This window comes from Corythoichthys intestinalis, chromosome 21 (genome assembly GCF_030265065.1).
Source record: "Corythoichthys intestinalis isolate RoL2023-P3 chromosome 21, ASM3026506v1, whole genome shotgun sequence".
NCBI classification, from domain to species: Eukaryota; Metazoa; Chordata; class Actinopteri; order Syngnathiformes; family Syngnathidae; genus Corythoichthys; species Corythoichthys intestinalis.
This window is the reverse complement of record NC_080415.1, coordinates 26,287,557-26,302,372: the sequence shown is the minus strand read 5'-3', so window position 1 is coordinate 26,302,372 and position 14,816 is coordinate 26,287,557. Positions and strand designations below refer to the sequence as shown.

Sequence of the window (14,816 nt, the reverse complement as noted above, 5' to 3'; positions counted from 1 at the left end):
TTATAAATTAAAAATCCAATCCTTTTCACCTGATTCCGATCCCCTGAAAAATAGTGGCGATTTTCCAATCACGTGATCGGATCGCGACATCCCGAGTAAAAACAGTACCAGCGTCGTTGGCGTCGTCCAGCTTGGGCACCCCTTTGACTTTGCTGTGCTTGACGGCCGAGCACTTTTTGTTGAGCTGCAGCTGAGCTTTGAACTTCACCCAGTTCATGATGTTTTCCACAATTCCGCAGGTGGTGGCCTGTTACAAAGGCGAGTGAGCAAAAGGGGAGTTTGACAAACACGTCGGCTAAGCGTTACCTGCTTGATGAACTTCTCGCTGAGCGGGCAAGTGGAGCCAAAGTTCTTCTGCTGCAGAGTCATGTTCTCTTTGGTTTGCGAGTCAAACGTGGGGTTCTCAATCAGGCAGTTGACAAACAGCCACATGTGATTTTTCACCTGATTGCGAGAAGAGAAAGATTTACCATTGAAGCAAGAACTTATACCTCCGAAGTGAACACTTAAGAGTTTTACCTGGAAAGGCTTGACCACCACCCCAGCTTTGTTCTTCTTCTTCACGACGTCAATCAGCTTGTTGATCACCTGATCGGCCACGTAATCGACATGCCTTCCGCCCTTAAATTCAGAGGACTAGTATTAGGATCTCATGTGCTTGCCCGTCACTTAATCAGGGGTAAGAGTGAACCTTAGTTGTGGCGATGCTGTTGACGAAGCTGACTTGCTGGAAGCCCTTCTCGCTGATGGTGAGGCAGACCTCCCAGCGTCCATTGACGACTTCGTGAAGCACATTCAGCTTGTTGCCCGTTTCACTGACTTTGTCTTTCAGGTACAAGTTCACGTAGCTTTGGAAATCTGTCACCTGGGTTGCGTGGTGAGTGAAGAAACATTTAAACCTTTAAAGGGCTGTTGACAACGCAGACTTTATCTTTTTGCTCATTTTTAATTATTAATATTTAATTGAGGGTTTTCCCTAGCACTTTTATAGCTGAACTTACAGGCAGCCTTTTGCTGTTGAGGAAGACCCGGACACCTTGTGTACATCCGGCGATGTCGTAGGCCCTCCTGGCCATCAAGGCCACTATGTCTTTATCCAGGACGCTCATTTTAAATTTGGGCAGGTCTGGCCGAAAGGTGATGCAGGTGTAATCGTCTCCGTCGAAGGATTTGATGCTGGGCTCCCCTGTTCGGCCCATGTTGTCATACCAGGTCTGTAGCGAGACAAGAGGAAAGATTTCATCAATTTTCTTTTTCTTCTTTTTGCTGTACAGACGTTTTGGCTCCTGATTTGACATCAAGTTGTATTATTAGCGTGGCCTTTGCATATTTTGTCATGGGCAATTAAAAAAAAAACAACAACTCATTTGCTGCCATTGATGGTGCTAGACGTTCGATCTTTGACATCTACTAGTGACAAACTCGTTTTGAATGATTAGACACCACATGACTGGACGTCTAGCAATAGCACGTCAATGGCACTGAAAGAGGTAAATGACAAAAAAAAAAAAAAAAAAAAAAAAAAAAGATTGAATGAAAAAGAATAAAGTTTTACATTTTATGTATACATTAGTGTTTTTTAAACCAACTACCTATGCAACGTGAATTAGCAATCGCTGAGTCAGCCCATATTATTCTTAGCAAAGCCCAATTAAGTTGGGGGGGGGCATGACTGGCTGTATATGCTACCTAATTACAAGGAGCAATACAAAAACATGATTGAATCTAGAGTGGTATGAAAAAGTATCTGAACCTTTTGGAATTTCTCACATTTCTGCATAAAAACACCATCAAATGTGATCTGATCTTTGTTAAAATCACTCAGATGAAAAAAAAACAGTATCAGCTTTAACTAAAACCACCCAAACATTTATAGGTTTTCACATTTTATTTAGGATAGTATGCAAACAATGACAGAAGGGGGATAAATAAGTAAGTGAAGGATCACATTTAATATTTTGTGGCTCCCTCTTTGGCAGCAATAACTTCAACCAGACGCTTCGTGCAGCTGCAGATCAGTCTGGCACATTGATCAGGACTAATCTTGGCCGATTCTTCTCTATAAAACTGCTGTAGTTCAGTCAGATTCGTGGGATGTCTGGCATAAATCGCTGTCTTTAGGTCATGCCACAGCATCTCAATGGGGTTAAAGTCTGGACTTGGCCACTCCAGAACGTGTATTTTGTTCTTCTGAAACCATTCTGAAGTGGATTTACTTCTGTGTTTTGGATCATTGTCTTGTTGCAGCATCCATCCTCTTTTTATCTTCAACTGTCTGACAGACAGCCTCAGCTTTTCCTGCAAAACATCCTGGTAAACTTTTGAATTCATTCTTTCGATAACGACTGCAAGTTGTCCAGGCCCTAAAGCAGCAAAACAGCCCCAAATCATGATGCTCCCTCCACCATGCTTCACGGTGGGGATGAAGTGTTGATGTTGGTGAGCTGTTCCATTTTTCCTCCACATATGACGTTGTGTATTACTCCCAAACAATTCAACTTTAGTTTCATCAGTCCACAAAATATTTTGCCAAAACTTCCAGAGTGTCCAAATGTAATTTTGCGAACATTAAATGAGCAACAATGTTTTTTTTTTTAGACAGTAGTGGCTTCCTCCGTGGAGTCCCCCCATGAACACCATTCTTGGCCATAGTTTTACATATAGTTGATGTGTGCACATAGATATTGGACTGTGCCAGTGATTTCGGTAAGTCTTTAACAGAGACTAGATTTTTTTTTTTTTTACCTCTCTGAATATTCTGCGCTGAACTCTTTGCATCATCTTTGGTGAACGGCCACTCCTTGGGAGAGAAGCAATAGTGCCAAACTCTCTCCATTTGAAGACAACTTCTCGAGATGGTTTTGTATCCTTTCCCAGCTTTATACAAATCAACAATCCTTGATCTCAGGTTTTCAGACAGCTATTTTGACCGAGCCATGATGCACATCAGACAATGCTTCTCATCAAGACAATTCTTACCAGGTGTTTTATAGTGGAAAGGGCAGCTTTAAACCACTCATCAGTGATTGGACACAGACAAACCTGACTTAAATTGTTTGGTAAAAATTGGTTTCAATTGCTCTTCCTTCGGCAGAGGGCTCACTTACTTATTTTTCCCCCCATCTGCTATTGTTTGCATGCTATCCTCATTAAAATATAAAAACTAGGGTTGTTCCGATCATGTTTTTTTGCTCCCGATCGTTTTAGTATCTGCCGATCCCGATATTTCCCGATCCGATTGCTTTTTTTTTTGCTCCCGATTCAATTCCAATCATTCCCGATAATTTTTCCCGATCATATACATTTTGGCAATGCATTAAGAAAAAAATGAATAAAACTCGGACGAATATATACATTCAACATACAGTACATAAGTACTGTATTTGTTTATTATGACAATAAATCCTAAAGATGGCATTTACATTATTAACATTCTGTCTGTGAGAGGGATCCACGGATAGAAAGACTTGTAATTCTTAAAGGATGAATGTGACTTTGTATAGTGTGACTAAATATTGCCATCTAGTGTATTTGTTGAGCTTTCAGTAAATGATACTGTAGCCATGCACAAATACATGATGGGAAGTGCAACCATGACTGTGCGTAGTGCTACCAATTGATATATCTTCTCTGTGTTCGGAAATAACCTCGGGTGTTAAGAAAAAGATCAATTACTACCTTGTTTCCCCACATTGCTTCCCACGATATTTCTAATCTTAGGGAGAGGGCTTGTAAGGCTTTACCCAATTAAAAAAAGGCTCCAAAGGCTGCCAAAATTCATTCTACTCATTTTACGCTGCCTTTTAGCTCTCTATATAAGTAAAACGGCGCCATTACAGATTGAGCGTGACAATGCGTGAGTGGGTCGTGCAGCACAAGCATTAATTGCGTTCGGGATAAATTTGACAACCCTACCTTAAGCCCATACTAAAGACTCTGGATTAGAGGTTAGATCTTGTGCCCGAACCCAACCCGAATGTTAAGCATTCACGTTCGGGTCGGGCTGCCGTGCTGGACTAATAAATTATATATATATATATATATATATATATATATATATATATATATATAAATTTTTTTAAAGGAGAGCAGGCTCTCTGTATTGCGCTTTCGCTTGTGCATGCATCTTGTCCTCCCGCTGTAGCGCTTGTGCATGGCACCGCCGTCTTTTTCACCTTCTCCTGCTCTGTCGCCTTTCGCGTGTACACAACTCCTCATCCTCGTGGTACTTCTGTTTCAATATGGAGCAGCGAGAAGTTAAAAACAAACTGAAGACGGGGGAATGGAAGAGGCAAGAATGCTCCGGTAGGAGTGAGGTGTGTAAAGAATTTCAATTGATCATGGAAGATGCAACAAAAAACTGTGTCGGCTTCGTCGAATGCAACAAATATATACCCAAAACAAGCAGCAGCAGCAGTGAGAGAGTTTTCAGCGCTGTAGGCCGCACAAGATCAGCGGAGAACGTCACTGAAACCTGCCAGTGGGCGCAATCTTATTCCTGCACGACGACGTCCAAAAAATATAAACACTGTAAGTAAGCCATAATATCCTGCTGTTCAAATAGCCATTTTTAGTCCGAGCCGGTCTAATTATTTCCCTTATTTCACTGGAATAAAGAGCAGGACATGAGGCCGCATGTTGCAGACTGCAGTCAAGGCCAGCCCGCAGTTTAAAAGCTTTTATTTCATTTTTATTTTTTTTAATAATTTATTTTTGGTATTGTTGTCATTACTAGTGATGCACGCTAATACATTTTTCAACCGATACCGATAACCGATAATTTCCTCCTCATTCCAACCGATAACCGATAATGTCAAGCCGATAATTCTATTAAAAGATTTATGTAAAATTTTAAAGTATACACAAAAGAAAATATTACTGTGCAAAAATATAATTTATTGCTTTTTTTTTTTCAACATAAAATATGAACAAGTCGTCAATTCCAACATCTACCGTAAATTCCGGATTACAAGCCGCTACTTTTTTCCCTCATTTTGAATCCTGCGGCGAATGCAATGATGCGGCCAATTTATCCATTTTTCTAACGACCGCCAGGAGCGCTTGAGCATAAAATGCAAGCATAAGACACGTGGAATATGTGTGTCAAGGAAGACGCTAGTTGGCACTCTTACCCGTATTTTAAGTTTGTGCTTTGTGCACGAATAAAAGTAGCAGAGCCTCATCTTTGTGCATTAGTAGAATTAGCATAGCCTGGTACTCCAGACTCACCGCTGTTCCAGCTATTGAGTCTGGCCACCATTAAGCGGATAAAATTTTCAGAGCGGAGCAAGCCACAGCAAACAGACAGCGGAGTGGACCAATCAGCGACGGGCGGGACGAGGGACTTGCGCGCGGAAGTAAACATACGAGGAGAGCGGAGTTTATTCAACATGGCTAGCGCGAGACAGACTGTTGTCACCGACTTGTGTCGATGTGTTTTTGGTAATTTAAAACTGATTTTACCGTGGATTGGCATACCCGCATCATGCTAGAAGAAATGGATATGATGTGCTGAGTTGAATTGAAGGCTTGGATGGCCAGCGGCGTCAGATCGTTTACAAAAGTGGTCGTATGCGAAGTGCAACTTTTGCAAAAGTCTGACAGCGTGGAGCAGCGTGAAAAAAATCCACCATCACCAACGGGTTTCGAAAAGCCGGTCTGCTGCGTGATGAAGAAGGAGTGAGCTTGAGGAGTCAGCTAAGTGCCGTGTTGCTGGCGCTGTTTGGAAAGAAAAGTTAAGGTATTGTAACGATGACAAATAGTAACCCGTTAAGTTAGGTTGCAATTCTTTATTTTGGAAACTCGTCGAACAACACACGACTGCTGCCTCTAGCAGCCGACGCGCACACACACACAGACACACCCGCAACAACTACGACAGCACGTCTCTTGCTCTTCCGCACCTCCCTTACCTGTAAGTCACGCGCTGTATCATAACCCGATTTGTTAAAATATGGTATTTAAACTTGGAAAACTGTGTATTTCTTTATAAATATTTCAGTTTAATATGTGGGCACACGCGGCTTATAGGCAGGAGAGGCTTATGTATGTACAAAATGCTTTTTCCTTTAAAAATGTACTGGGTGAGGCTTGTAATCCGGGGCGCTCAATGGTCCGGAATTTACGGTAAATAATGACAGATTGTCTGACATTGTGTAATGGTAAACTTTTGGCAACAATTACTTGCAGAGTAAATACCTAAGTTGCACAAAAATGCCTTTAAAAGTAAGCCATTCCTAACATATATAACATTAATACACTGCAAAACACACCAGCTTAAAACTAGTCAGTTTTAAGTGTAAATCTTTTGGAAATAAGTGAAATTATCTGCCAGCGCTTCAAGTGTATTTCTCTCAGATTTCTTGGAAGAAAAATAGCTAGTTGAAAATAATCTTAACAGCCTTATTTTAAGCAATACATTATTATACTTCATCCAAAAAAAAACTTGGAAGAAGATTTTGAATAATAATTGTGGCTACTTCGCGGTTTTCACTTATTGCGGCGGGTTCTGGTCCCCATTAACCGCGAAAAACGAGGGATCCCTGTATTTCTGAAAAGCTTTAAGAAGCAGGACTCATTCCCACCACTCGTCGGGCCGGTGTTGTGCCGACACCGGCCGTCAGCTCAAATCCAAGCCGAAAATAACGCGTCTCCGGCGGACGACAGGAGCGATGTGAGGCGCCCCCTCCATCCGAGAGCATGCCGCTTAATTTGACTTAACAGTGTGTTTCTTCGTTTGTATTACCACTAAATACACAAGCTTGACGCCAATTTAACGGGAGCCATTTTTTTTCATGGGAGATTTGGCTAGCTCTGGCAGTGTTCAACGCAAGCTGCAACGAATGGCAGTAACTTTTTTATATCGCAAAATGTGAAAACGATTGAAACCATAACTCACCAACTTCAATCTGCTGGCAAATACAGGCAAGTGTGTACGCTGCGCTCTGGTCTGCCCCGGTGTGGATAAGGCCTGCTTTTTGTTTTCGCAGCTTTGCAATGCAACGAAAGGCTCTCCGTGCACTCCATGTACAGTAAGGAGTGCGCGCGTTTGGAATAATGGAACGCAGCTTGGGCCGATGATTGGTTCTCGTCAGCGAAGCATCTAGAAGGATTTGCTGACTGTGCTCTTAAGTGCTCAGTTTACGTACTAAGTTAATCACATGATGATAATAATAATAATAATAATTAAATAAAACCTCCCGACCCCCCCTCCTCCCAAAAAGAATTTCTCCTCGGATCTACGCAATTCACGTAGGTCGCCCTTTTTTACTTCAAAACGGCGAATTTCGCCGAAAGGTGAGAGATTTTCATGCCTGTGTATCGTCACAAGCCCCCATAGTTTAACTTAGTGTTTACAATAGCTTTAGCATTCCCGCTAGCAGCAGCCTCGTATTCGTTCCAAAAATCTTTGTGATGCAGTTTTAAATTGATGCTGGGTTAGTGGTTTTGAATGAGGACGCTTTCTTTCGGCGTCGTGGAACTTCTGCGCTACATGTTTCGCAGATGGCGAGAGCGTCGTTTTTTTTAGTAACAGTCGCCATAATATTCAACTACTTCTTGTCGTGTAACTCCGCCTCCTCAACCCCCTCCTCCCTCAGGGGCTTCAGAGAGGGGAGGGGTTGAGGAGGCGGCGTGCTGAATTCTTCAGTTGTGCACATTTGGAGGCTAAATCAAGTATATAATTATCGGATTGCATTATCGGTTTAATTTTTTTATTATCTGGATTATCTGTGTGACATCATAATTGCCATTATCGGCCGATAATTATCGTCGACCAATATTATCGTGTATCTTTAATCATTACAATAAAGAATGTTATTTCAAAGCATTTGTAGTTTTTTTTTCTGCTTTTCCCTCTCCTTGTCAGAGAGGCGCGTCCATGTGAGGACAATATCCCACACACTCAGAAATATATTTAACAAACTTTCCCAGCCTTATTTCGTTGTGTAAATGCTTTTATAATTCTCATAAAAATTTCTATACTATTTAAATATTGAGTAAGCTTGCTTTTTTTTTCTGACAACTGTGAATTCGTTACGAAAGACACTTTTATTTATGCACACAAAGGCAACACAAATGTGATCCTTTTGAATCTTCTCCTCTGTGTCTGCAAAACCGCATTTTTTTAAATATTAAACTTTCCCAGCGTTATTTCGTTGTGTAAATGTTTTTATAATGATCATTAAAAATATGTAGACTATTTAAACATTAAGAAAACTCTGTCAACTCGAAGAAATGAAAATAAATTGCTGCTGCGTCACTCCGACAAATAAAAAAAAAAATTTAAAAATCGGGTTTTTCAGGCTCGGGCCTGCAAATCTAGTTAATTGATCGGGCCGGGTCGGGCCTCAATACCAGCGGGCTGTGTCGGGTCGGGCTGGATTTTTTAGGCCCGAACTAGGCTCTACTCTGGATGAGTGTAACATATTATGTCTGCAATGTTAAATACAATTAGAAAACGATTTAATTTAAAAAAAAAAAAAAAAAAAAAAATATATATATATATATATATATATATATATATATATTTAAAAAAGGCATGTCCGATATTTTTTTGCCGATTCCGATACTTTGAAAATGACGTGATCGGACCCGATCGATCGGGACATCTCTAATAAAAACCTATGAATGTTTGGGTGGTTTTAGTTAAAGCAGATACTGTTTTTTTCATCTGTGATTTTGACAAAGATCAGATCACATTTGACGATGATTTTAAGTAGAAATGTGAGAAATTTCAAAAGGTTCAGATACTTTTTCATACCACTGTATATTAGGGCTGGCCGATATGGCCTTAAGTACGTATCACGATAAATTGAGCAGATTTACCTCGATAACGATAAATGACGATAAATTCGCCCAAGCAAACTGTTATATAATTTGAAAATTTGAATCAATGCATGGAATACAAATTAACAGTTTCTCGTTAAAATTATTTACCAGCTTTCAATTTAACAATTGCACATGCAGTCTAAACATTAAGTATTAAAAAAAAATCTTGTAAACAATAAGAATTCTTGTGTGAACATTTATAACAGCTTGTATGACTTGAAAAATATCATCACTTGAATTTCATTAAATTCATTCCGCATTGTTATACACTAGATAGTGGCATACGTTTAGATATTTAGAATAGATACAAATACGACACATCCACCCGCCCCCCAGAAATTATACTTAATTAAAAAATAAAATGTTTCACAAACCTTTCTTTTATTCGGCTCAATTATTTACATCTTATGATTTTGGAAATCCTTACAGTATGCAATAAATAATATTACTGTTCCCAAGCACTGTGCTTACTGTACTGTAATTTTTACAAAAAATAAACAATAGTAGTGTAAGATGTGCTCTAATGCTTTTGCATGCTAAGGTTAATAATGTGTGTTTAAAACTAATAGTTATAGCTACAGTCTTATTTAAAAGTCTTAAGGCCTTACAAAAGAAAGAATGTGTCACGGAAGGTCACATTCAACTGAAGGACAGATGCCCAGCTTGACCCAGAGAGGTAGATTTCCTGTTTTAGGTTTCTATTGCTGACCATAAAGTTTCAACACAATGAGACAAGACAAATAACTGCCCGCATTCTTTTCTCAAGATAACAGCTATTTCTCAAGATGTGAAACTCACACATGTATGTTGAAACTTTCTCACTTGTCAATAAAAGCTGAGCTCCTCAGGATGAAAATCAGAGAAGCTTGCTGCGAGCCACGAGCTCCCATCAACCTTTTTCTCCTGACAGCGTAAAACCTTATCCCTGTCTCCATTCTGATCCTCTCTCCGTCCTCCCTCAGGTCTTTTATTATTTTCTTAGTACAGTAGTAAGATTAGACCCAACATTTCTTGGTGCCGAAACCCGGGACCTAAAAATCCGCATTCTTCCGGACCGCCGCGGGGCCAACGGACGCCGCCGGGATATTTACGACCTTTTTCTCATGACCGGTCGGCTGCGCCTTTGTTCCTGCGACGACCCGGATTGCCGGTGACAGGTCCCAGACGAACCAGGGCAGGACTGAGTGAGGTAGGATAAAGTCTAATTAAGTTGTTGACGCTTTCGGGTTTAAATACGGGGCGGATTGAATTGTGAAGTCGAAGTACTGACTCATAATTGTTCGAAGTACGGAACATCCGTTAAGTAAACCGTTGAAATTTAAACCATCCTAGTTCGAAGTACTGAACTATTGTGTGACGAATTGCGTGCGTTTAAAGGGTCTATAAACGTTACGTAAACAGTAATCCTCGAAGTACTGAGGACTAACACACAGGCGATATTTTGCGAAGTAAAGACAAAATATTGCGGAAAGCGGGCCGAAGTACCGAGCCATAAAAAGTTAATAAAACGTCCGAACCCGGAGTCAGGGACAAGGTAAAGCAAACGTAATAGCGTGATAAAAAGCAAAAGTGAAAAGTCCGTGCACGGCAATAAAATACAGGCGACCAAACCTTAACACAAAACAACTAAGAGATTAAATAGGCAACGTAAATAAAACGTAAACGTGTTACGTGTGAAAACTGATAAAAACCTAAAGTAAAAATGGGAAAAACAAAGCAAGAAAAGGCTACAGCAAGTTGAAGAGAAGAGAAAGAAAAAAGAAGTGCGAAAGAATGAAGAAAAGTCAACTCTGGCTACAATTAAAATACAGCCAGATGAGGAAACAACACATCCTGCCCCACGCACAGAGCAGGGAGTGTGTGCGGAGCAAAGAGGAAGTGCACTAGTCATGTCCATAGTGATAATTGGTGAATTGTGATGTTGAAGGTTTGAGTAAGTTGTATTGAGGACAGAGGTAACCGTAAGTCTAAGTAAAGATGGGTGGCGAATGTGTTTGGTTGTTTGGTGGATGTCCAGAGTGACAAGAAGGAGCTGAGAAAGTAGGGTTGAGAAAGTTTTGGGCGTGTGAGATGAACGTCGATAAGTGAGGGAATTGTTTGTAAATAGCTGACCGTTCGTTGCGTAATTAGTTGACCGTTTATTGCGCAAAATCGGGAAAAAAGAGAAGTTTTTCAACATGAGGAGTGCGGCCCTTCGGAGGCCCCTATTTGCAACATGGGGTCCTCGACGGCATCCGCTGGGTTTTTGCCCAATTTAAAGGGAAGGTTGTAATTGCAGCTGGGAATATTCCAGCCTTTCCCTTGTACTATTTAGGATAGAAGTTTGAAATGGAATCTCAATAGAGATAAAAATAGACTATTGAGCTAAATTCAAAATAAGAACGCTCTTAAAAGAAAATAAGAGAATGGCTAAAGAGAAAAAGAATCACACATAATGACATAGTAAATAGATTGACTAATTAGATTTTGAAGAACGTGGCAAAATACAGTAAGAACTGTCAAAAAGACTTCCCATTAATTCTTGGGAATGATAATAGATATCAATGCTAGTCTTATAGATAAAGAGCGGTCCAAATGTTGGTTAGCAAACTCCTGTTGAGGGAGGAGCAGCGGTTTGGTATATGTCACAAAATGAATAAATATTAACAGCTGATGAAAAATCAGTTTTAGCAGATGTTAGAGCAATTCTAAACTGCTGCTTTTTAAGAATGGTAGAAATAGTTTAAACTAGGGAAATAAGTTGTTACAGGGAGTGTATAAATAATGATAACAAATCAAAAGTTAGGATTAAAAACCGTTCTAAAAATTCACACGGAAAGCAGATAATTCTACCAACCTGGAGTGACATACAAATGGATGTTTTTTAGTGCACGAAAAAACATTCTTTGTTCTCCTCTGGACTGCTGAATTATCCTCTATTATAAATTATATGGATGTCAGTTGAAAATGATTGGAATTAAAAATTGAATTGAATGCTATAAGAGGTAGTGTTTTAGGTGTTGAAGAATAGCAGAGAAGTCATAGTGGAATAAAAAAGATTGCTTAAAAGAGTATTGCAGTCCCACAATACCCTCCCATTCAAATGAAAAACTTTGCCTGGGTAAAAAAGTCTGATTTTGACTTATGTGGACAACACACTGTGATATGGAAAATTCAAATTTGAAATAGAAATTTAAATTGATTACAAAATTTACCCAAAAGATACCCTAGGCCTATTGAGATACTGTATTTGACTAAAAACAATTAATTGAATAGATTATAATTGCGTCGTGGAATCGTAAATTTTGGATTACATGTTGATGAATCTTCAACAGTGACCCAAAGAAGGTGAAAAGACATTTTTGTCAGCTCTAAAGAAATTCCAAAACAAAGACAAATTCATTCCATTTTTGTAATCTTGAGTGGAATATTGCGCGATATATTAAAGCCACTGCAAAATTCAATTTACTGATTAAAATGGGAGCTGACAAAAAATTGATCATAAGTAAATATTGGCATTTGCCAAGTGGAAATTATTATACTGGGAGAATTGTAACTGTAACTTTGGGTTGATTGCGGAACGTAAACCGTTTTTGATACTGTAATAGTAACGGTAACAGTAATAGCATGGAGTTTTAGAAATGGGTTATTCGTTATTCTTGAATTTACGATACATGATTACCATTCTCCCAAGATAAGCTTAATCTTTGATTTTAGACTTTGAATATATCACGTTTATCCTCAGTATCTTTATTTCACATTTTTATTGACATAGCATTTGGTTTGTTGTGAGGATATGTTTTAATGTAGAGTTTATAAAAGCTAATTTAATTTGGTTTCCTGTTTTGAATAATGAGTCAATTGTTTAGACCGTGCTGACAAATTAGGTTAACTGAGAATTCTGCAGTAGCGCGAAAACAAACAATCTTGAATGCAGCAAAACCAAAAAAACAAATGATGTTATTTTTAGGATTGTGCAATCACTGCCGAGCCTGGCTGTTAAATTTTGACCTCAAGCCAATGTCAATGAATGATCAATTGAATTGGACACCTGAAGCCGAAGTACCTTTCAGGAAACTGTAAACAGACTTGGCAGGCTCCTCAGTCTTAGCACATCCAAACTACCAAATGCGTTAGTTATTTGTAAATGTGAAGCCAAAAATAATGGGCTTGATAACGTGTCAATCAAGAACAGGCTAGCGGATGAAGCAGCCAAGATAGCGGTTGTAAATCAACGCAATAAAGCTAAAATACACCTATTAGCTGAAACTAAACTGCAACAACTAATAGATAAAAAACCTTAAAGGCTATCAAAACATTGCATCGCAAACAGAAAAGCAAAAATGGGCGATGAAAGGTTTCTACCAAAATTATTGATCATATGGGCAGCTGAATTGAGCCACATGATTGTCAAGTGTCTACAGGGGGGGAGGATTGAGTTGGTTAATAATTGGTTAATAGACACTATGACAATTGTGGCCCAATGTCTTCAATTCATGCTTGGAAAAATGTCTTCAATTCATGCTTGGAAAACAAAAAATTTTTTTTCAGTGTTTACTTTGCATAAACAATGTTAAGAGAGACTGAAAAGAGGGAGGTTTAACAATGGACCCCACTTCAGAGTTGAGGGCCTAATGGAAGTGGGCAGACTGTTAAAAATTGAAATGGAAAAAAAGAAGAGAAAACCCATTGTATGTACAGACCCCAGTCGGCTGGACTAGTGGAAAAAAGACAAATTAATAACAGATTGATGCAGAAGGAAAGAACTTGCCACTTTTTGGACTTCCAGATTGAAACCCAGGACCTGTTAAGGGTTCTGGCAGCATTCCAGCTCATATAAACAAACAGTTTGATCCAAGACAAGGTCGCGACAACAATGATCTGCCAGAATGTTCTGATCCACAGACTCTCAAGGTGCGGGTCGGAGACTTGGTGATCCTGAAAGTGTTGCAGCGTGCCTGGTGGGACAGTAAACGCTGAGTGAACGCTGGGATGGTCCTTATGAGATGGTGGGCTTCAGCCCGACTGCAGTGAAAGTTTACGGAGGCACTGGGTGAATTCGTCAGTCCCAGTGCAAGCTCTTCCGGTTGCCAGAAGGACCTAGCGACGCCAGTCCACCAGACCCTGATTCCTAAAGTCCCGACCTCACCTAAAGTCATAAAGAGCGGTGGAGGGTTTTCCACCCTGCTGGCAGCCCGTCATCGTCAATCCCTGCTCTCTACTGTGGACCAAAAGGTCAACACCATGTTTGTCGCCTGTTCAGCCAAATACGACCTTGTGTCACAGGTCCCCCTAGAAGAACCAGATACGGATTTGGACAGTGATGATACGGACACTATCGTCTAAAACAGATTCCCCACACCGGCTATCCCGACTCTGCAACCCTATGGACTCTCGATAAACACCGACGCGGCGATCATAAATCGCTGAAATATGGCGTTCAAAAGAGTCCCAGATAGTACCTACATTTACCAAATGTTGTGTTGAATTGTGTGTTTTTCATGGAGCCATGGCATGAAGCTGCTCTCGTCCCTAGCGTAAATGGGGAGGGAATAGGGGAATTTTGTCCTTAATTTTAAGGTTTTTTTTCGCCCCTATCGTGGCATTTTATAACTCCTGCTAATGGATAATTGACGAGTCAGACACCAATCCCACTCTCGGGAATGTCTAACTTTGATGAAAGCTGAAAAGTTTTAAACCCACAACAGGAGGGAAATGTAAGATGTGCTCTAATGCTTTTGCATGCTAAGGTTAATAATGTGTGTTTAAAACTAATAGTTATAGCTACAGTCTTATTTAAAAGTCTTAAGGCCTTACAAAAGAAAGAATGTGTCACGGAAGGTCACATTCAACTGAAGGACAGATGCCCAGCTTGACCCAGAGAGGTAGATTTCCTGTTTTAGGTTTCTATTGCTGACCATAAAGTTTCAACACAATGAGACAAGACAAATAACTGCCCGCATTCTTTTCTCAAGATAACAGCTATTTCTCAAGATGTGAAACTCACA

At 39.9% G+C, this 14,816-nt stretch overlaps 1 protein-coding gene across 1 annotated transcript in view; it reads right to left on the bottom strand.

The window, feature by feature from the left end:
* Positions 1-14,816, bottom strand: part of LOC130909291 (DNA topoisomerase 2-alpha-like) — a 47,435-nt gene that overhangs the window by 27,207 nt on the left and 5,412 nt on the right. Inside the window, exons 7-11 of the mRNA XM_057825555.1 lie at positions 1,002-1,214; positions 692-865; positions 520-621; positions 307-444; positions 109-247 (exon numbers count right to left, since the gene is read on the bottom strand). Coding sequence (XP_057681538.1) covers positions 109-247; positions 307-444; positions 520-621; positions 692-865; positions 1,002-1,214 — 766 coding nt within the window. The remainder of the gene's footprint in view (positions 1-108; positions 248-306; positions 445-519; positions 622-691; positions 866-1,001; positions 1,215-14,816) is intronic.